We start from the raw sequence: 23391 nt of genomic DNA, 5'->3' as shown, positions 1-23391 counted from the left end.
TTGCTCTGACCTGAGCACTCCAATTGGCAGCAGGAATCTCTGAAAATATCTACACAGACTAAAAATATGGTTTCACCACCCTTAATGTTCATGGGGCCTTATATAAAGAGAAGGGGCTGATTAACTCAGGAGGGAAAGGCCCAAAATATAGACAGGAAATTCCTAATCTTCTAGGTACAGTACGGGCACTCAGAAATGTGCAGTTATAAGTGCCAGACCACCAAAGGGGAAACACCATGGTTGCTCAGGGCAACCCAAAGAGCAGACAAAAAGGCCAGCTTAGCTGCCTGCAGGAAACAGGAAGGAAATCTAGTCTCAGGCTTAAATGCCATTTCTTCTGTCTGACCCTCGAAGAAAATGGAAACCCAAATACTCCCAACATGGAAGTAATTGGTTTAAGACTGAAAAAGAAAGATATCTCCCAGGCAGATGGTAGAGATTTTCGCAAGCATCTCCTGGGTGTTCTGTGAACAATGTGAGATTTGTGCCCACAACAACCCCTTGCCAGGGGCCAAGGCTTCCACCAGAAATCCAAATTACAGGAGGATCACCTTGTGAGGACCTGGAAGTAGACTTCACTGAACTGGTTTTTGTGTGCTTACTCTGGCTGGGTTGAAGCCTTTCCAACCTGCACAGAGAAGGCTAGAGATTTTTCCCAGATTTGGCATCCCAATAACCATTGGCTCAGACAATGGGCCAGATTTCGTGGAAGAGGTGATACAATTATTGGCCAAGAGTTTAAATATCAGATGGCAATTGGGTCGTGGCTCAGGAGTCGTGCACTTACTTGGTATGTGTGAGGCACTGAGTTCAATTCTCAGCACCACATATAAATATATAAAATAAAAGTCTACCAATTAATTAAAAAATAGATCAGATGGAAGCCACATACTGGCCATAGGTCACAGAGTTCTGGTAAAGTTGAAAAGATAAATTGGACTTTAAAGGCTCAACTGGGTAAACTGTGTCAGAAAACTCACCTGCATTGGGATGAACTCCTCCCTATTGCACTGTTAAGAATTAGATCCACTCCCACTAGGAGTACTGAATTCTCTCCTTATGAGATAATGTGTGGGAGCCCCCCCCCCCCGCCCCACATACCAGGGGATTACAGGGAGACTTAAGAGACAAAGGAGAATTAACATTGAGACAACAGCTTCTGGCTTTAGGGAAAACCTTACAGACTCTCAATCAATGAATCAGGGGAAGATTGCTAGTAAGTTTGACCACAGATGCACACTCCTTCAAGCCTGGAGATTTGGTCTGAATCAAAGAATGAAACGCTCAGCCCCTGAAACCTCTTTGGAAAGGTCTTTTCACTGTTATTTTATCTACCCCAACTGCAGGAAAAGTTCCGAGTTGGTCCCTGGATTCATAACACCAGGCTCAAGCCCGCAGCTGTGGACTGAGTTGCTCTCCAGACCCTGCTGCATCCCTGAAGCTGACCATCCAGAGGAAGGAAGCTCTGGAGAAGCTTGAGGATCAGAAGGACAACAGCCCTGTTCTAGTCACTCCGCAAGCTGACTAGACTGCGCACGGTCGAAGCTCGAGAAGACCACAACCCTGCTTTGGCCACTCAGAGGCTGGCTGATCAACACACAGAGGAAGATAGACTTACCATCAGGACAAATAGACTCTTTCAGCCGCCAAGATAGTTCTTATACTGAAATTCATTGACACCCCTTACTTCTATCCCTATATATAGTTTTCTGCTACAGGTTTGATAACAGTGACTCCTACTGACTGGACTCTTGGTAACAAAATTTTATTTGTCCTTTTTTACCTTGCTTTATAGGTTTACTCGGGTTTGTTTGGTGTTCTTAGTTTGGCTTTGTTAACTTACACTGTTTAGCCTATCCTAACCAAAATGTTGGTCTACCATTTAGTTTGGTTTCCTTTGATAATCTTAGGAAGCTCTACCCCACTCCTGCCCCAAGAGTGGAAATCATGTGAACCATGTGTCAAATCAATCTATTATAATGAAGGGGTGATTCAAACTATATATTTAGGATCTGCCCCACCAGAAAGATGCTATAAGAGGATGACTGTTTGTCTCTGGGAAAGAAAAAGAGTCTACATGGCTTGGATTGAATCCCAATATAAGGGGGATATAATTTGCCCAGGGAATTTCCCCCCTACCAATGGAATTTGGTATTGCTGGCCGCTGGATCCTCAGCCTCTGACATGGGAAAACTTTATAAAAAGTGATTCAAGTTCGATTGCTCTAAGACCCACCGTAAGTCCTAGCCCTGCTGCTAAACTATATGGGGGATTAAGTCCAAATCTCAACCTTCCTTCTTTGGGGAAAAATCTCTTTCTGGACCTAGCAGAAAGAATAGCTAAAAGCCTTGGGGTTAAAAACTGTTGGGTGTGTGGAGGGGCCCTGATGAGTGAAGAATGGCCCTGGACCGGAACAAGTCTAGATGCTTACTCCTTACTACTGTGGAATAAGACTCATGTGGAACTAAAAATTGAAAGGCCCCAGGGCTGGGTCCTCACTTCAGAAGTACTTGGTAAGGAATGTATTGGAAGGTTTGGACCTCACCATACCCAGTGGGTAGGTGAAACCCCGTGTAACAGAATATTGTTCTGGAATTCCACCTGGTGGCCTAAAAAACCTACTTGGTTTTGGGCAGATAAACCACATTGGCTGGGGATTAGCGGTCTTATATGCAAAAAGCCCTTAAAGAAAAGAGTTCTTTTTAACTGTACCAGTTCAGACACTAACCAAATCAGTTCTTTTCGGAGCATCCCTGAGATCCACAAATTCTGGAGCAATCCAGCCTCCTCTAATTGGAAAGCACCTGATGGACTATTTTGGATCTGTGGAAAAAAGGCCTATACCCACCTCCCAACAAACTGGAGGGGAACCTGCACTATTGGTACTATTAAACCTGGATTTTTCCTATTGCCAAATACAACTGGAAAAGACCTAGGGATCCCCTTGTATGAGGACCTAGGGCCAAGGAAAAAGAGGTCCATTGGGAAAGGACTTGATCTAGGAGGTCAACAAACTTGGGCTGAGGATGACTGGCCACCTCAGAGAATTATTGCCACTTATGGTCCCGCTACCTGGGCACAGGATGGCAGTTGGGGCTATAGAACTCCTATTTACATGCTAAACAGGATCATTCGCCTACAAGCTGTACTAGAAATTATTACTAATCAGACTGCCACAGCCTTTGACCTCCTAGCCACACAACAAACACAGATGAGAGCAGCTATCTATCAAAACCGCTTGGCATTAGATTACCTACTGGCTGAGGAAGGGGGAGTGTGTGGAAAGTTCAACAGCTCAGACTGTTGCATCCAAATAGATGACAATGGACAGGCAGTCAAAGACATAGCCAGCAACATAAGAAAACTAGCACATGTGCCAGTTCAAACCTGGAAGGGTTTTAAAGCTTGGGATCCAAGCTCACTGTTTGGAGGATGGTTTTCAACTCTTGGTGGATTTAAAAGCTTAATTGGTATAGTAGGTCTTCTGCTATTAACTTGTTTATTGCTCCCATGTTTGGCTCCCCTGTGCATTAAAACTATTGGGTCTACTATGGAAGCAGCTATTGAAAGAAGGACAACAAATAAGATTTTGGCATTATATAAGACTTTAAGGCAAGAAGGTGATAATGATGCTCTTTAATTTAAAAAATTAAATTGTGGAGCACAATATTAAAGGGGGGGATTGTTGTGACACCCCCCCCCCCACTAAAAATCTCAATTAAGCTTCTCTAGAGACCCTCACCACAATTGTTCTGTTTTTTTTTTTTTTTTTTTTTTTTTCTCTTTTGTGGTGCTAGAGATTGAACCCAGGGCCTTGTGCATGTGAGGCAAGCACTTTACCAACTGAACTACATCCTCAGCCCACAACTGTTCTTATTAACAGAATTGCAGCAAAAATCTCTGTTAAAAAATTCCATACGGGTTAGGACTTCCTATTTTTTGTGAGGACAAAGTTGTTCTGTCTTGCAAAGCTAAGTTTGGCTGAAGACTTGATGAGGTTACTTCTGCTTTTGTGATAAACCTGTAAAACCTGTCTAATCTAAAAAAAAAAAAAACTGGGACGAAAAACACTTTCTGTGAATTAAAATTTTATGTAGATTCCTACAAATATGTAAACCTCCAAGCCCCCACTCCCCACCCCCAACTGGGTATGAAGTTCCAAGAATTTCCAGACTCGGGGTCCAGAGGACTTTCCTGCACACGGGCCTCACTCTGAATCACTGTATCCAATAAACCTGCTTCTTGCTGATTCCTCCGGTGTCCAGTTTCATCTGTCCTACATCACCCAGAGGCACGGAAGTCATGGGATTTATCCAATAACACTCACTGGTCGAACCACATGCTCCCATCTCCAGAGAGTTTCTTCAGGAACAGAGATGCAGAAGTTGTCTGCCTATTCTGGAACAGTCTGGAGAGGCCCTGTGTGATGGAACAAGGGAAATTGGAGGAGGATCCAAGGGTCTGCTATGCTCAACTTGGTCTCTTGGGAAAGGTGGTGTCTACTAGGTCTCTCCATTGCAAAGGTAACATTTACCTTTGTGATTGAGAAGTCATTCTCAAAGATGAAGCTTGAGATCAAATGAGCATCTTATTCCCCAAAGACACTTTAAAAAAATGATTTAGTATGACTCACCCAGAACTCCTCTTAACATGAAGAATCTGCTGTGGTTTCCATATGGTTTGAGAGTGTTCCCCAAGAGTTCAGGCCCTTGAAGCTAGGTCCCAGTGTGATGATATCATGGTAGGACCTTTAAGAGCTGGGATCTCATGGAAGGTGATTAGGTCATTAGGGCTATGCTCTCAGAGGAGGTTAATATAGACATAGATTGTTATAAAGACCAAGCCTCAGCCCTGAATGCTTCTGGCTTCCTGCCTCTTGGTGTGATGTCCTGCTCTCATATGTTCCTGCCTTGATGCCATCTGCCATGTTGCCAAAAGGCCTTTACCAGAGGCTAAAGCAATGGGGCTACCTGATCTTGGACTTGCAGCTTCCAAACCAGTGAGCTATTTAAATAAGCCCCCTTTCTTTATAAAGTACCCAGCTCCCCATATTCTGTCATAGCAACAGAAAATGAACTAATTACAGGAGCAATCTCTATTTCTGGTCCCTGAGCTCCAATAGCCTATAATTAATGGAGTTTAATGATACCTGGCCCCTGAATTCTTTGAGTGAGCCTCATTCTGCCCCTTGCTGTCCTCTTATGTCTTCAGGTCCACAGGGACTTGTCCTTAGTGGTTTCCTGCTATTATAGTCTGACTCAAGACAGGAACTGCTTCCAGAATTCTTGTAAATACTCCCCTTCAATCTCATCTCCTCTACTCTTAGGGTTGGTTCTAACCACCTCTCTGCCAAAGTAGATGAAAAGGAGAGGCTCAGGGCTCAAAGTCAGAGCAAAGAGACTTGCTTTCTCATAGCCAAGAGCATCAAGAGCCTCATTTCCAGCTCAGAAGAGCTAAGAGACCCCTCCCTGAGGGGAAGTATCTGCACTTAATGGAGATTCCCACCTGCAGCACCATGGCTTCCCAGACTGCAGGACTTGGCCAGCCTCATCCTTCCCTGATGTGGAAGCTCCTGGGTCCCACTCATGTCCTAGGCTCTTCATTTCTAGGGTCCCTTTTCCCTAGATCCTTCAGGAATGGCTTCATCAGGGGCCCAGAGACCAAGACAGCCCAAGGCGTCTATTCTGTAGGGTTGTGTGTCTGGGGTCTGCAGAGGAGACTGTAGCTTCCATTCCAGAGAAGCTTACGCAGCTCCCACGGCCTGATTCCTTCCCCTCCCATTCTACCTTGTGTTTCTCACCCTAAGCAATATATTATTTACTTTTGAAGAAAACAAGAACAGCAAGCGTAAGCCCATCCAAGTGAGAAAAGGCAGCTCTGCCAAGGTGGGAAGAGGCTTCCTGGGAGAAGATGAGGGAGCTGCCTCAAGGTCAGACTGTATCAGCCCTGAGGTTCAAGAGTCTTTCTCGAGATAAACCCAGGGCACAGCAGTCAGCCTCTCTGTCCCTCTTGCTTCTAAGCTCCCAGTAGAGAAGCCTTGCTGTGGCGTGGAAGGGATGTCCTCAGCTGACCCAACAGGGGGAAGTAGAGGGGAAGGCGGGAGCAACATCAGGATGCTTAAGTCCAGCCACGGAAGATAAGAACCTTGCCCAGGTGTATTGTCTAGAAGTCTAAAGGGCGGTGCTGGCAGCAGGGCTCCAGAGCAGTGACTGTGCTTGGCCTGCAGGTCTCGGTCTGTAAGTCACAGGCTCCCTCCAGTGGACTCTGTCCCTGGTGAACAGCTGCCATCTTGGGACACCCTTTCCTTCTCCCTGGGGATTCCCTCACCTACCTCCTCTTTCCTGAATCCCATTTCTCCCTGTTTTTGGAGGAAGACAAATTCTCTCATTTGAAAGGAGTGCATTCTCCAGTGGCTTCTTGGTAAAGGGGATTTTTTTTGGGAAACTTGCTCATTGGAAAATGTCAAGCATCAGGAAGACAATTTCCTTTAGGATTCTGAAGGTGCCACTCCCTGGTTGGTCCAGTTTAGCCCATCAGAAGCCTGAAGCTAAGTGAGTCCCTCTACTTTCTGGGTGACCTATTCTTTTTGTTCCTGGAAGCCTGTAGAATATTCTCTTTTATGCCAGGATTTTATTTTATTTATTTATTTATTTATTATTATTTTTTGTATTTTAATTTTATTTTTTTTTATTAGCTACACTATGCCAGGATTTTAAAGCAATGATTGTGCCCTCGGATTCTCTGCTCCTTCTAGAAATTTCTGGTATTTGACGTTGGACTATTTGGCTAGTTCTCTAATTTTCTTTGACTTTTGGTCCAGTTTTAAAGATTTCTTATTCTTTTTGCTCTGGTCTCTGAGGGAGTCCTTGACTTTATTTTTTAAATCTCCTATCAAGTATTTGCTTATTTAAAACATGAGAATATTAGCTTCTTATTGCGCTACGACAACCTCCACAAACTTAGAGACAAAACACAGCACAAATTATCTTACATCCAAAGTCAGCTTCCCAGGCCTGAAAGTGCTGGCTGGCCAGGGCTCCTTCCAGGGAGAAGTTGCTCCTTGTCCTCCCAGGTTCTGGTGTCCACTGTGTTCCTTGTTTGTGCCCCTTACCCCGTGTCCAAAGCCAGCAAGGGAGCGACTTTCTGCTCTCTGGGTTCTTGCATCATATCTCTCTGTGCCTAACACTCTTGTCCCTTTTTGAGGATGCTGGTGATGTGTGAGGCTTACCTGGCAACCCAGCAGGGCCATCTCATCATTCAAAACTCCTCAACTTAATCACTTCTGCTCAGCGCTTTTCTAGGTAACATACTTGCGGGTTCCAGAGATTAGGACATGGCATTGGGGCAGTGGTGGGTGGGGGTGTTATTCTGCCTAGCACAGCCAGTGAGCTTTTCCTCCTGGCCAGACTCCCTAGAGAGTCTGTGTAGGGAAGTGATAGGCTGGATGGCCACCAACTTTCCGAGATCTGTGTGGGATAAGAGGGCTCACAGGGAGGAGTGTCCCAGCATCCAGTATTTGGGCCATGCAGTCATTTGGTCTCTGGGTGCAGTACTGTGTCTAGTTTTCTCCAACTCTGGGACCCTCTGTTTTTACTTTTCCAAAGAATAAAATTTCAGACACCTGCCATTTCCTAGTGGCATAGAGAGAAGAGAAATGGGGCTCACAAAATCCTTCTTGGTCCAGTGGTCCATTTGGGAGTCTTTTTAAGGTCGGGGTAAAAGGACAGTGTAGGCAATGGATAATTGGGCCAGGAAGATGGAGTTCAAAAGGAAATAAAATGCTGATACGTCCAGAGCACTTCCCCCTCCTCCAACCTGTTGCCAAGGTGACCTGCCTCCAGGGAGCTGTTCCTCACAGCAAGGGATTGTTAATGAGTGCCTCCCTGCCCCACCTCCCCCATGGTTCCCTACCCTTCTGAGCAGTTCCTCTCTGGGCTTTTGGTCACTAGTCACATAGGCAAGATAAGAAGAGGAGGGCGCATGAGGAAAAAGGAAATCTGAAATGAAATAAAACCAGCTCTGGTCCCCTTGCCCTGGGTAAAGTCTGTGTCTGTTCTATCCTTTAAATAAAACTTCTTTTCTGAGGTTGCCTTGGTGTTTCTTGGGTGTTCAATCTTCAACACAAGGGCAACGGGGACCCGGATCCTGATTTATTCTCAACACGGGTATCATCTCTGGTCTCCTTTTGAGGTTTCTAATATACAAACCAGATTGGTTCTCAATGTTCCGTGGACAGCTCGAGCTTGCCGTGATTCTTGGGTTGGTTACTCAGATACCTCTCAGCTTCTACAATTTTATTGTGGTTATTTTTTCCCCTTACCTCTCCACATTTGTGGTCTTGTGTCTTTAAAAAAACTGGATTAGGCTGGGAGTGGTGGCGCATGCCTAGAATCCCAATGGCTCAGGAGGCTGAGACAGGAGGATCCTGAGTTCAAAGCCAGCCTCAGCAATTTCACAGGGTCCTAAGCAACTTATCGAGACCCTGTCTCTAAATAAAACATAAAAAGGCCTGGAGATGTGGGACAGTGGTTAAGCACCCTTGGGTTCAATCCCTGATACAAAATAAACAAACAAACAAAACTACTATAAATTCAGTGTCATTTTAGGCAGGCATGAAATTATAGGGACCTATGTGTATCTGTTTTTATCTCAATCCTTAAAAAGCATTTTGTTTGATTTGGTTAAGTTCTTTGGACCAGGCACTGTGTTATTTCTGATCCAAGTGGCCTGGCACCAAATCCAACGCTCTTTCTGAGTAAAAGTTGTTGTGTCTGGTTCTATATGTCCTGCCGGCCTGCCCAGCTACCTGGCTGCATCTCCACTCCTGACAGATGCTGTAGCTCCTTCAGGACTGATTTTGACACCATCTCCCACAGCAGGAAGCACTGGCCAGTGTCTTTCCTAACATGACCTTGAATACCCGCCCCCCTCCAACCCCCAGCTTCCCAGGAATGGAAGTGCATAGGCCACAGGCAGGACTTCCAGGAACCTGAGGCCACTAAGGCCACTAAGCTCATAGTCTCAGCTGGTGACATAAGGAAAGTTGAGCTTCTTGTTCTAATGGTCTTCCTTATACTCTGGATTTGGGAGTCTAACCTAGTATTGCCTGCCTCTTACCTTCTCCTCCTTTCTCTCCCACATTTGGATGTCATGTCACCTCTGTGGCCCTATTTCCTTCCTCTGCCCTTTTCTTTGGTTGCTTTTGTAGTACTTCCAAGTCCTACATCCCAGATCTTGGGCTCCAAATGGACCTAAGTTCTCATTTAAGTTACCCCATTTCTAACGGTGTTACATGTACTAACCCATTTAATCTTCACAATAAAATGATGATTGTTCCTGTTTCGAGGCACAGAGAGGCTAAGTAAACTTATTAGTCCCACAGCTAATAAGGCAGAGCCCAGACTTCAACGTGAGCAATCTGTCTCCAAAATACATCTTTCCTCACTATGCCATAGACCACATTTGTGTACCAAATACTCTTTTCTGAGAAAAGTATGCAAGTTTGTGTGTGTGTGTGTGTATGTGTGTGTGTCTCAGAGCAGGTGTTGACTGTGTGCATGGAGGATAGCAATGGGGAATGGCAGAGTGCTGAAGCCCAGCAGGTTTGTGATGGAGACGGTGCCCAGCAGAGAGATACAGGGAGAAGGGCCTGACGTGCATGTTGACATGGAGGGCCTGCAGGCCCACTCTATGCTAGGCCCCACAGACGATGGGAAAATATAAGACATGGCTGGTGTCATGGTGTGTGCAGATGGAAGGTTTGTAAATGTTCTACCTTAAATGCTTTTGACTTTAGCAATACAGGTCAGTGGTAATTCCCAGGACACAGGCATCTACTGATCCATAGATTCTCCATTGCCCAGGTGGGAAGGTCCCCAGCTGCTCATTTATTTCATAGCTACTATTCTAGTCCAGCATCCCCACCACCAGGAGTGAGAGAAGATCAAGATATGCGTTTATATAAAACTTCTTGGGTTATCTAGGTCACTATTTTCCTCATTGAAAGTTGAAGTGCTATTTCATGATTTTTATGAATACTAATTGTTGAAAAACACTTGAACAAAGCATGTACTTTTAAGGGTTGAAAAAATAGAAAATTTTAATAGTAAAAATATGAGTTTTAAAAAAACATTTATAGTAAAACATATTTAATAAACACAACTTTTAAAAAGTATATAAAAGTAGGAAGATAGATCATCTATGACCCAAATCAATCACAGTTGATATTTTGTTGTTTCTTACTAGATTTAGTTTTTATCCTAAACTTTGATTATTTGGTGGTTTGTTTTAAATAGTTATGCTAATGCTGTAAACAGAAATTTGTAACCTTTTTTTTATGTAGCATTATTCCTAACCTCTAAAACATCATTCATAATTATCATATAATTTTACATTTAATGTACCACTCTTTAATTCTTCCCCCAAAGTTAGATTTTTGGAGGATTTCCTATTTTCCAGAATATTAGACCATGCTGTAATACACATTTGCAAAGAATTTTCTCTTATATTCTTACTTGTTTTCATAGTACAGATTCTTGGAAATGGACTTATTTGATTGAAGGGTATAACTACATATACTTGTGAAGTTCCTGACACATTAGTTTGAAAAAAATTCTCAATGAAAAGGTGGCCCGATTGACACTTCCAGTGAGGACTGTAAATTTCACAAATGGGCCTGATGAACACCAAATGTAGGAAATGCCCTCATCCAGTGTCACCCTCAAAGTACTCAGTGGGCCTGAGGCTTAGGTTGACAGCTATATCTTGACAATAAAAACACTCTTGTCCATATTCAGATGATTCCAGGCTATGGAAAAAGAAAAAAAACCAAAGTGAGTCAAGTTATAAAATTGCCTTGATTAATAACCCATCATCCAAGTAGCAACTTAAACATTTAGCATATTCAAAACATGATAGGAGCTGGGCATGGTGGTGCATGTCTGTAATCTCAGCATCTCAGGAGGCTGAGGTAGGAGGATCGTGAGTTCAAAGCCAGGTTCAGCAAAAGCGAAGTGCTAAGCAACTCGGTAAGATCCTGTCTCTAAATAAAATACAAAATAGGGCTGGGGATATGGCTCAGTGGTAGAGTGCCCCTGAATTCAATCCCCGGTAGCCCCCACCCCCACTGCAAAAAAAAGTTAGGATAGGAAAATATCTATTTGAAACTGCTCCAGAGAGATGTTGACATTATATGTTGTTAAAATGTGAGATTCCTTGTTCAAGATTTCTCTTCACTCTTGACTTGTTGAATAGGTTTAGTAGTTTACCATAAGTAAATTATCAGTATTTTAGCAGATGAAGTTGAATAGTTTCAATAGGATGAGACATTTCCCCTCTTCTCAAACCACTTGTTAGTGTCCTCAGTATAAAGAAGTATTATTACTTGAATATAACAATAGTGAGATAAAGTCCTGAGCCTTCCATTATCTCATAAGCATGACAATTCTTAATAACAGTAAAATATCATCATGCTTTTGGTTATCTCTACATAGAGAAATGAAATGCACTCATTCAAAACTCTTAGGCTATTTTTACCATACAATATAGTGCATTGATTTGACAGTTGTTGACTTAATTCATTCCATTGAGGCCAGTCAACAAATGACTGGAATATCAAAAAAAAAAAAATTGAGATTTTAGAGTTTGAGGAAAAATAAGGGCAGTAGAAATGGGGGTAAATGAGGGATTGCAGAGACCTTCCCCCAGGATAAAGGGGAAAAGGCTGGCGGCCAGCACTACCTGGATGATGACGGAGTAGGTGCCACACAGGATCTTGGAAAGCTGAATGGAGATTCTGACGAGGCAGACGATCACCTGAAGCCCACTCAGGGCTATGAGGATGGAAAACAAAATCACGTTCCACTCCACCACGTGCGTGGGCTCCAGACACTGGCTCCACATGCTGGAATCTGTCAGAAAACTGAGAGAGAGGAGGGAATGGCCAACCAGAGCCTGGGCTTGGGCTTACATTGGATCCGAGGCTGAAATTACAGCCACTCATATGTTTGGGAAGTTAGTACCTTATCATTAAACTGTAACAACTATAACATCATATTAGCGTGTAGTAATATGAATTAATATATTTGAAAAGTCATTCAGGTGCATCTATTGAACACTGTATGCTTAGTTACTGAGTTAGACCCTTAGTTTAAGCATGGTGTCTGCCTGGGAGGCACTCTTAGTTGATCAGGAGGTAAGACAAACCCCAGACAGGTCAACCACAGCGGAAGGCAGCAGAAGGTTGCAGATTCCAAGAAGGGGAGTTGAGAAGTCAGTCAGGGATGGAGACTTGTTCTGGACATAAAATCACATTTATGGCAAAAGGATAAAAATTGCGCTAGAAATTCCTTGACACTGTCCAAGCCCTTTCAATAAAGGCAACCACGTGAGCCAGCATCGGGATGACAGGAAGGCCCGTGAGAACCCAGCATGCAGGCCCCACTCCACTGCGCTGGCTCGGCAGGTCCGGAGGAACCGAGTTCCAGTTCTAAGTCTCCCAGGGTGATGCTGCTGTTCTCAGCTCTGGTCCCCATAAAGAACCTCTTTTTTTTTTTTTTTTTTTTTGCAACATTGCTGTCCCAGCTGAAGGAGACTCAGATTATGGGATGGGAGCACAATGGCCCACATTTCAATCCGTCCAGTTTAGCACAAGGATATGAGATCAAACCACTCCCAGGACAAACCAGAAGCTACTCTGGACCAACCCAGTTGGCAGGCTCACCCTGGCTCTCTCATGGTCGTGGGAACTTCTAAGGGCCAGACTGTATGTTCAGCAACACTGAAATGGAGAACTGGGCTCCCCAAAACCTGCCCCTACAAAAATAATTGTCGCATTCACAGGGGCAAAATGCTTGGCAGGGTGGCTTTTCTCAGAGCTGTAGCCGGCAGCCCATGTCCTGGCCTTGAGGCTGTGGGCACCAGGGTCAGGGGTGGGAAGGGGTGGATTCCTACTCTGGTGACCACGCACCCCACCTTGACCTCTCCTCTGTTTTTCTTCCTCTGTGCTCCATTCCTCTCCTACTCCTTCCTCTGAACTCTTTCCTCTTCCTTTATTTCCTTCTCTCCTATGCTCTGGAAGCTCAGAAGCACTCTGAGAATTTCTCGATATTGCTAAGGGTCCTCATCCCCAGCCATAAAGAGTCAGCACCTGAGATTGCAGGGCCCTGGGAAGGGACTTTACCCCTCTGACCACCAGAGTCTTATCTGGATGATGGGTTAAAATAGCCCATGATTGGGGCTGGGGATGTGGCTCAAGCGGTAGCGCGCTTGCCTGGCATGCGCGGGGTGCTGAGTTCGATCCTCAGCACCACATAAAAATAAAATAAAGATGTTGTGTCCACCGAAAACTGAAAAATAAATATTAAAAAATTCTCTCTCTCTCTTCTCTTTCTCTATCTTTAAAAAAAATAGCACATGATTGTGAATATTTGGTGAGACGTGTGTAGAAATGTTTTGGAACCTGTAAGGCATAATACAGAAGTGATTTTCGGCAACCCTTGTACTTGACCCATCCCATTCCCTGTCACAGCCCAGCTCCCTCTCAGCCAGCCATGAGGGAGGCAGGTCCCTCCTGATCCCTTCTCTAGACTCTTCCCCTTGCACGTTGTGCACAGATCATTCAGCATTTAAAACCCAGTCAGAAGAGGGTCTCTCTCACCCAGGCTATGGTAAGGTTTATTCCTCTTATAAATTGCAGCAACAGGGTGGGGGGAAATAGAGAAGCTGTCTCAGAATTGACTTTAGGTGTGGGAACTCCACCTAGATGTTCATTCTATAAATCTATGTCTGCATCTGTGTCTGAATCTGCTTCCATTTCCTAACCAGACTGCCGTCTAAGGGCCCTGATTCTCTGAACAGCCAGGTCTAGACCTAAGGCAGTTCCCAGTGTCATGAACAGATTAACAAATGTTTGTTGATTGAAAACTGACTCAGGATCCTCACTAATCATTTTATAGTGACTGGAACTGCTAGCTAGCTGGCAGATGGGGAATTCAAGGGACATAAAGGAGTCTGCAGAGTAATGATATTAATAATATTAAATCTTGGAGCTGGGCACAGTGGTGCACGCCTGTAATACCAGCAGCTCAGGAGGCTGAGGCAGGAGGATCATGAGTTCAAAGCCAGCCTCAGCAAAAGAAAGGCGCTAAGCAACTCCGTGAGATCCTGTCTCTAAATTAAATATAAAATAGGGCTGGGGATGTGACTCAGTGGTCAGGTGCCCCTGAGTTCAATCCTGGTACACCCCCCCAAAAAATAAAAATAAAAAAATAAATAAAACTTGTCATACCATGAGCATTTATTACATCTTATTTGTGCATCACATCCATTATAATTCTCAGCTCTAAAAGGTGGATATGATTATTTTCCCCAACTTAAGAGGCTCAGAGACAGCCATATATTTGTCTAATATCATACAGCATAGAAAGAGGGGTTTGGAGACTTAAGTCCAAACCTATAAGCATCAAAGACCTGTGTGCTTCAAGGGCAAACTTTACCCTAAGGCTTCCATCTCAGTAGACTCTTCTGTCAGTTCTGTGAATTCTAGAAGGGAGGGAACCTCTGTAATTTAGCTGTGATTCTCTAACACTCATCCCAAGTTCTAAACATAATAGATGCTCAATAAATATTTGCTGCATAAATGAAATACTAATATTCATCATTTTGATATTAATCCTTTCTCTACCCTGCATTTACCAAACCTTGGAAACTTCTCTAGGAGACCAGAGACTTAGCTTTCCTGCATGGTCTGCAAACAATTTTTCACCTCTAAACACTTTTATGTAGTCAGAGTCAGGTGAAGACCAACATTCAAGGTATCTGAACAAAGTGACGGAGAGACTTGTGGAAGGGAAAGTGGCTTTGGTTTGGGGGTAGGAAAAAGTTGGTATAAAAAAGGTCTTTGTCCACTCGGGAATTTCTATGTTGAGATCTTCTTTCCTGAGCCCCTTCGGTACCACAGGAGTGTCACCTCCAATGCACTAGAAGGCCTGAGGTTATTGTCTGTGTTCTCCTGACTTGAGGAGAGCCCTGTCTACTAAAAGAGGTCAGCAGTGCCATGCAGGCCCAGGTTGCATGTGAGACCTCACACAGACAAAGCCCTGGAACAGACAGTGGAGCCAGTCATAGGGCCTGGGGAAGAAAATGCAGCCTCCCCAGGGAGCGGTATATGCTCCCCACTGTATTCCATTCTATTCTGAGCACAGGATAAAGACAAGGAGATGCACTGGGCTTCTCCTGCATCCCTTTCTGGGCTCTGCTTCCTCCCGAGCTATGTCTGCAGGTAGCTGAGTAAGGCCAGCTCAAGGCCAGTGCAGGCATTCTGAGATACAGGGTGGGGGTGCTCAAGCCACCAGCCTTCTGAGCAAGGGCATCTCTCTGGATCTTTCTTCATCACCAGCTGGGGAAGCCTCTGGATGCCTCCACAGCCTCCTGTCCCGAGTCGTGATCCTGGATCTGACTGCACCTCTCTGCTCGTCCAGCCTGGTTCTATCTCCATGTCCCCTGCTGCTATAGCTCAGAGTGGCACTCTCCAAGGGCACCACGATTCCTATCCTGCCACTGCAGCAGACCATGTCCAAACTGGCTACAAAAGAAGACTGAGTCACTGAAACCCGACAGATCCCAGCTCCGTTAGTTGCCAGATAATCACGAGGTTTTAATCTGAACTATGGGAAAAACGTAACTTTCAATGATGGCTTGCCTCAAAATATTGAGTACATATCACATTCAGAAACCAGAGAAGATTACCAAAGGTGTGTGTCCATGTGGAACCCCAGGGCAATCGTGGACGATGGAACTGAGCATGAGGACAGAGTTTCTGATTTTCTGAGCTCCTTGGTTTAGGGAATGAGTCCTTACCGTCCTGAGGTGTCTTCAAAGGCATATTCCCAGCCATCGAGGGTGCGGCAGTATGGGCCCTGGAGGAGACCCAGAGCAGATATGACCAGGCTGTATCCAGAGAAAGCAATTCCCAGAGCAGAAAAGATAATCGACAACATGGTCTAAATAAGATACAGAAGAAGATTAGAGAATGAGCAAAACAAGGAGGCCCTTTATTCATAGTACCCTTTGGGACCCGCCCCTGCTTGTCTGAACCCAAGGTAGCCCATGTAATTCCAAATGCCATATAAAAATGGGAGAATTTGGGGCTGGGGTGGTAGCTCAGTGGCAGAGCACTTGCCTCTCATGTGTGAGGCTCTGGGTTTGATCCTCAGCACCACATGAAAATAAAGACACTTGGCCTATCTATGACTACAATTAAAAAAAAATGGAAAAATTTGATCCAAACCTGTCTGATCATAAAATACATTTCCAAATGATTTTTTTTGTTATCATTCAGAGGGTATCAGATCATTTACTAAATTTCTTCTATTTTTCTGGAAGTCTGCCATCAAAATAATGATGACCTTTTATAGAATCGTGGTGAAGGGGCGTGATCCATCAGCCTGTAGCTATTTGTTGGACCTGTTATTTTCTAGGTAGGGCAGCTTCTCTAAGAATAAGCTCTGACTTCTGTTTCCCTTGTGAAGATGGTGTTTTAAAATCTTCACATGTAAGAATGTAACGGGGGTTTGCTAGGTGTTCATGTTCAAGTTCACACAGAATGGAAAGGACCTGAAGGGCTTCTCTGTGTGGGGAGCAGGAGCAACGGCACAGGCAGATGTGAGAGAGTGGGCAGGCTGCTCTGACCTGAGAAGGGCTCATTCAGAGGCTTGAGGGAGCAGCTCTGAAGACCAGATGGACATGGGGTTAATGTTGGGGAGATAGGCTCCACAGACCCTATTCAACCCTCAAGGAACTTGGGAAGCAGCATGGATCTAGGCTAGAGATTGCTTGCATACCAGATCGAGGAGTCTGGACCTCTTCATCCTTGGCAGGGGCATGCCCTGCTCCAACATTTTATTAAAAAAATGTTTACATCCACAGCAAAAGTTGAAAACATAAAACCACAAAGCCCTCTGTACTCTTTATCTAAACTCACCCATCACAAACATCTTCCCATGCTGTGCCCTTGCTCTATGTGCATGTGTCTTTGCACATGTGTGTACACATATGTTCGTACCCACACACACTATTGTTTTGTTGAACCATTTGAAAGTGGATCTGCAGACGTTATGATCTTTCACCCCTAAATACACAGCATCATCTTTCCTAAGGTTAAAAGCCTTCCATTATTTTGGAACTCTTTTTAATGGATCCAATGAAGGTTTATGTGCAAGGTTATGTCTCTCTACACTAGTCTGACTTTGTTTCTCATAGTATCTGATTTTTTGAAGAATTCTACCAGTCATCTTGTGAAGGTCCCATATTCTGGGATTTCCTGCCTATTTCTTCACGTTTGGGTGCAGACGTCTAGGCAGGAACACCGGAGTGGTGAGGTGCACTGTGAGCCTCTCCTGCTCTGAAGCTGAGCATGTTCCCTTGGCTAAAGGTGCCCCTTGGACCTCTCTCCTATAGGTACATTTTCCATTTTGAAATTAGTAAATAACTGGTGAGGGAGCCCTTTGAGACAGGGTCAAAGTCTGTTTCCTAACATTTCAAGTGATAGACCTGGCATCCACTGATGACCTCAATGGTCACCAGTGAACACACAGGGTATTGCAATGAACTGCTTTATTGATTCTATCATTTCTCTGAATTTTAGGTGACCCTTTTTTACTCAGAAGGACTTCCATTTCCCATTTCTCTCTCCTCTGCTTCTCTCTTTCAATATTATTGTGGACTCATTGATTTTATAATCCAATGTGCAATAATCCATAGCTGCTACTACTTTCTCAGATGCCCAGAGGGTCCAAATTTGGCCACAGGAACCCCCTTTGGGTCAACTCCTTGGCCTACTCCTATCATTCTTGAACAATTCCTTGCTTCCTGGTGCCCCAGGTTCATTTGGAACTTAGCCAGCCCCAGACTTTGAATAGGCTGTTTTTCTAACAAATCTTGGAACTGATTTTTGAGCAAGGAAATAATGTGACCCAATGTGCTTCTGGAGGCATGCTCTGGCAGTGGTGGCACAGAGCTGGAAGTGAAGAGCCCACAGGTGAGGGCCCCGCTGGAAATGACTTGGAGTTGAGGTGACAGACAGTCACTGGAGAAAAACACATTAGGGAGAAACGAGACAGGAGATGGAATTATTTAAAAAAAAAAATCCAGAGTTGAAATTTAGATGAAAAGGGGAAAAAAACAAGGATGCCAAGAAGTATAGTTTGGTTTGGGAGAAAAACTAATTTATTTCAGAAATGTTGATTGGAAGGGGAGAGGAAGACAGGAAGGCAGTGACATGCAGATAAATCTAGAAGCTGAGACCAGAAGGCGGAGGACACACCTGCAACTTTAGGAATAAAAATGATGCCAAGTTGCAATCCTTTGTTCAAAATTATGTCACTGGCTATAACATCAGACTATTCCTAGCAGCCTTTTGTGCTGGAGATGCTAATTGGAAGTCAACATAAATTGGACATGTTGATTTTGGTTCTGTACTTAATGATACATACATTTGTTTCCTAAAATTTCCTTGACTAGCATGGCTTACGCGTTTACCTCAATCTATTGCTTCACCCAAACAATTCTGAAAGCTCTTCTGTAATTGTAATATAAGTAGCTATGGGACAGAGATGTCTAAGTGTATTGGTTGAGAAAACACACACACACACACACACACACACACACACACACACACCCCTCAGGAACATAGTGCTAAATTAAGTAATTAATTCTCCAAAGGCCAAGAAATTTGGCCAAACCATCTTGGCTATAAATCCAAATCTGCTGGGGAGATTTTTAAAGAAATCACGCCTATGTTGTATCTCAAACCAACTAAATGAGAGACCTGGGGTGGGGCGGGGGTGGAATTCAGGTACTAGGTTTTTTGCATGTTCCGGGTGGTCGCAATGGGAGCCTCTGCTGCAGAGTGCCCAGGAGAGTCTGATCAGGCTCCTCCTAGTCAACCAACACCAAGTTCACTTGGACCCACAGGTGCCTCCTCTGTAAGACAGCAGCCACGACAATCTACCCACTGGGCAAATGTGAAAGAACTAGAAATTGTCTATAAATGTGATTTTAGGAAGGAGAGGAAGAGGAGATGGTGGGGAAGCCAGAGCCCAGGTGTGCCTGATGAGCTTGGGCTTAGGAGACTGGGTGGAACTATTCTCTCTGATTCTATTTTAATTATTTTTAAAGTTTTAAACCCAGCAACATGGATGAATATACAAATCATTAAGTCAATAAGAGAATCCATATAAAAAGAAAAATACTATAAGATTCATTTTATATAAGATACTAACCAATCTATAATGACAGAGTAGATCAAAGGTTACTTTTGGGGGGTTAATGGAAATGTTCCATATGTTATTATTGCAATAGCTTCATGGTGCATCCAACAGCCCAAACTCATAGAATGCTGCACTTTCGGTGGATGCCATTTATCATATGTAACTTGGTCCTGAATGAAGTTGGCATGGAAAAAAAATAGACTCCTGGAAACCCAGTGAGGAAAAAATAGTGCTCTTTCCTAATTCCATGTGCCTTTCAATTCTGGGATTCTAGAAAAGTACCATCAGAACAAAGGCAGAGGAAATAGGTAAGCAAAGTGGAAGACATCTCGAGTACTCTCAGTCTGAACCAAGGACCAAGAGTGTGAGATGACGTCAGTATGCTATGGACTGACAGGAAAGGAAGCTGGAACCCACCCACCCCCCATCCCCTGAGCTGCTGCTCTTACCATGTATTTTTTGGTGCAATTTTCACTCTGGCAACACTTATAGCGGCTCTCATTGTCCAGGACAAGAAGAACCACAGCTACCATCAGCATCTGTGGGAGGAGGAGAAAATGTCAGAAATGGACACTCATTGACACTCATGGTTCTGAGCAGAGGACCTGGATTCGAAGCACTGAGTCTGGAGTCAGGTGGACTTGGGTTCAAATCCCAGCTCTGCTGCTTTCTAGCTGTGTGAACTTGAGAGTCATTCTCTAAAATGTAGGGTTCAGAACTCACCCTGCTGAGTTATTATCAGGCACTATATAGCGCTTTGAGTTCAGTGCTGGATTCATAGTGATTGATCAATACTGGCTATTACTCTCAAGGTTTGCAATAGTCAAAGCTAATGGATAAGGAGGAGTAGGCGGTACAGCCGTGAGCACCCCACTTTGGGCAGCAAATCTGCATTTTCTCTGCCTCAGTTGTGGAGGATGAAGGAAAATCCTTCACCAGAGTTTGCAGCCTGCCACTCTCTCCACTAACTGCCCTTGGGAATGGAGGTGAGAGGAAGGGTTAGTCTGAAACTTTATCTCTTTAAAGGAAGCTCAGTTTCCCATGCAATCAAAAATTTCCAGTGTGTTTTGTCTGTTTTAGGCCAACGTGATGGGATAATTCAATGTTTTCTGCTTCTTTTCTTGGTATCTTAGGCAAAGGACTCAAGCTCTGGAAAGGACGTGGATTTCGTTACTCTGAATTTCTGGCCTAAGAGAGGTATGAACCAGAGCTTATGGGAAATTCCCCACCCATCCTTTGCTCTCACTGTTGAGCACTAAATCCTAAGGTGAGGTCACTGTCACTCTACCATTGGCAACACCTCCAGTGTCCAACACCTTCAGCTTTCCTTTCTTTGTCTGTCCCTTTAACTGTTTAATCTGTATTTCTCAACCTTCTCTTAACAAGGACTCAGAACTGCAGGAAATCATGACATTACAATAATATTTTGCAGCAATCCTTAGAAAATGAAAAATAAAAAAAATGGGTTCTTCTTCCAGTTTTTAATCTTACCTGGAATACAAGTCAAGGAGTCCTATATTTTTTCTCCTTCCAACAATTTAATTATTACAGATTCTTATAGATTCTGGTTTAATCTTATTTGTGTGTATTTTCCATTCATTACAGATACTTATTGAGGAAACAATGTTAAGATAAAGCTGAAGTAACAGTAACCAGTATCATTATAGTATTGGTACTCATAATTAGCCTTAGACCCTAGAGTCCTGTTGCTTAGCTGTTGACTGTTGAAAGAGAGGCTGCCTTTATTTTGTTAATACCACATGGTGGAGGACTCACAAGCAATGGAGGAAAATTACCCACAATTCCGCCCATCTTCATGTTTCCATATATTTATTTCCAGAGTTTTTTCATTTCCATGTTTTCTATAGTTGTAATAACAAATGTATCTAACTTTGTTGCATCTTTGTTCACTTAACATAAAATAATATACATTTTCGATGTTGTTATATTTTCATAATTACAATCTTTATCACTGTATGAAGGGAGTGTACCATAATTTATTTAGACCCTTTTCTGCTAAGATGTTTTTTAAAATAATGCTATAACAACCATGGTTCATATAACTCTTTCCTTGTTTTGGATTATTTCCTCAGAATGAATGATGAGATTTAGGATTATCAAATTGAGAGACAACAGCATTTTCATGGACCTTGATGTTTTGCACCAAACTCTTCTCCAAAGGATTTGCTTTTATTGGCAGTGCCACTGACATTAGTTGTATACCCATTATGTGGCAACATCCATAGCATTGGGTATTGATACTTAAAAGTCTGCCAATTTAATATGCAAAACCAAAATGAAATCAAAAGTAAATGAAAACTGCTTTCCAACAATAGCTATTCAAATGTTGTAATAAGTAAATTCCTCCAAATACAGATAGATATAATGCCTTTTCTTCCACGTTATTGGAAGTCTCAGGAGATTACAGTGCACAATGTATTGTTTTCAGGAATGGGACCACCAGGAAGAGCGTCTTTTCCTCTGAGTTGCCAACATGAATTACTATCAGCTCATTTATTTTTGAAGAACACAAAGCCATCAGGAAAACATTCACGGATTCTTTCCAGTGATAATTTTGAATTCCTATTTAAGAACATCCTCCATCATTGGAGAGATGATTTGGACTCCTTACTGATAATGTGGCCCATTTTTAAATAAATATTTATAATTATGACAGTCACTGGCTACATACTACATGTCAGTCTCTGTCCAGGGCACTTTATCTGATTTTATTTAATCCCTACAATCACCCTGGGAAGTAAACATCATTATTCACATTTTGAAAATGTGGACACGGAGGCTTTAAGTATCTTGCCAAAGGTCTCCTGACACAAATGACAGAGCCTAGATTTGAAAGAAAGTTTGTCTGAATCTCCAAGTCTCTGATTTTTCCATGCTGTTTTAGTACCCCTGCCCCCAGGCTAAAGAAATCCTGCGTGCAGACAGAAAATCCATTCTAGAAAAGAGTAATGCCACTGGAAATTAAGTAGCTTAAATTGATACACCGGCTTCATGATTTTTTTCAGCATAATATTTTTATAGGCCAGTGTCCCAAAAACTTTACTTGGACTAGTTTTCTGTATTGCTAAAGCCACATTGCTGAATAAGTTTGTCCAAAACAAAGCTACGCCCCAAATCTTAAAGGACTCATAGCCCCTCCATCCCCTCCCACCTTCCAAATCTGAAAGTCAAGATTCATAGAACGCTTTTCATCACTTTGACTGTGTACAAGGCCATGCTTACTAACGGATCCCCATTCTGCAATCTCAAGTCTCCAAAATCACACTTACCATGACACCCGAGAAACAGATTCCTTCAAAATACCACACGTAGTTGGTAAGCTTATTGCTGGCTGCGTAGGAGACCTGCCCATTGGGGAAATACAGTAATATGTTCACAATGATGCTCCAAAGTGCAAGTGGAATTAGCAGGCAGCTCAGGCAGCCCCCGCACTTCCGAGACCCCATTGTGTCCTGCTTACAGCTCGCAGAGTCCAAGAGAGAATTGCATACGCCGGTGGTCCTTTTTCCTGTCTGTCTTTTTCTTTTTCTTTCCTTTTTTCTTTTTTTTTTTTTTTAAATTACCTGCCACTTTCTGGGTCAGAGCCCTTCACTTCAGATTCATGAGGAGCCAGGGCTTGGAGTACAACTGCAGCCCAGAACAATCCGTGTGAGTACTGGTTTACTATTTGGAGAACAATAGACAATGATCAAGGGCTGAGGAGCTGAGCTGGTCTTCATCCTGTGCCAGAGGAATGTGCTGTTTGACACTGCTTTGGAGAATAAGTCATTTTCCCCTGGATTAGAGCACTGCAGACTTAACCCTGAGCAAGCCTGGAGAAGGAAGTTGGGGGAGGCAGCTGGAATTGAGTCTGGCAAATGTCATCCAGCAGTGGAGACAAGGTTCAAGAGAAACCACCCAGGAGGCTTGGGTTAGAGCATGGCCTCTTCATCCCTTTTCATCTCTCTCCCTTTCACCAAGGCTCTTGATGATTTTCTGTAGCTATTATTAGGGGTCATTCATACTGAGAGGGGTGCAAGGGGACTAAGGGACAGGGGAGGGGGAAAGCCAGTGTCCCAACTGATGACTTGACTGTCCAAGTTCAGCACCGCCTTCCTCCCAA

At 43.6% G+C, this 23391-nt stretch overlaps 1 protein-coding gene across 2 annotated transcripts; it reads right to left on the bottom strand.

Annotated features, from left to right (window-relative positions):
- Positions 1-10089: 10089 nt before the first annotated feature.
- On the bottom strand, positions 10090-23059 carry Tm4sf18 (transmembrane 4 L six family member 18). Of its 2 annotated transcripts, none has more exons than XM_071615845.1 (5): positions 22559-23059; positions 19718-19807; positions 15859-15917; positions 11740-11920; positions 10090-10807 (listed from the first exon to the last, which is right to left on the bottom strand). In XM_071615845.1, exons 1-5 carry the CDS (start codon positions 22733-22735, stop codon positions 10793-10795), a joined length of 522 nt encoding a protein of 173 aa, XP_071471946.1. In that variant the 5' UTR covers positions 22736-23059; the 3' UTR covers positions 10090-10792. The 2 variants fall into 2 exon arrangements, with proteins under 2 accessions (XP_071471946.1, XP_027789671.1); XM_027933870.2 differs by having other exon boundaries at positions 15859-16001; positions 22559-23055.
- Between the last annotated feature and the right edge of the window lie 332 nt (positions 23060-23391).

Source organism: Marmota flaviventris, chromosome 8 (assembly GCF_047511675.1).
Source record: "Marmota flaviventris isolate mMarFla1 chromosome 8, mMarFla1.hap1, whole genome shotgun sequence".
Taxonomy (NCBI): Eukaryota; Metazoa; Chordata; class Mammalia; order Rodentia; family Sciuridae; genus Marmota; species Marmota flaviventris.
Note: the sequence above shows the minus strand (reverse complement) of the source record. Positions and strands in the feature narration are given on the sequence as shown.

Excerpts from the sequence above, each read along its gene's own strand:
- Tm4sf18 (XM_027933870.2), bottom strand. The coding sequence starts at position 22,735 with ATGGGGTCTCGGAAGTGCGGGGGCTGCCTGAGCTGCCTGCTAATTCCA. Across the intron at positions 19,808-22,558 it reads TCTGTTTCTCGGGTGTCATG|ATGCTGATGGTAGCTGTGGT; the intron begins GTAAGTGTGATT and ends CTCCTCCCACAG. Across the intron at positions 16,002-19,717 it reads ATTGCACCAAAAAATACATG|ACCATGTTGTCGATTATCTT; the intron begins GTAAGAGCAGCA and ends TATCTTATTTAG.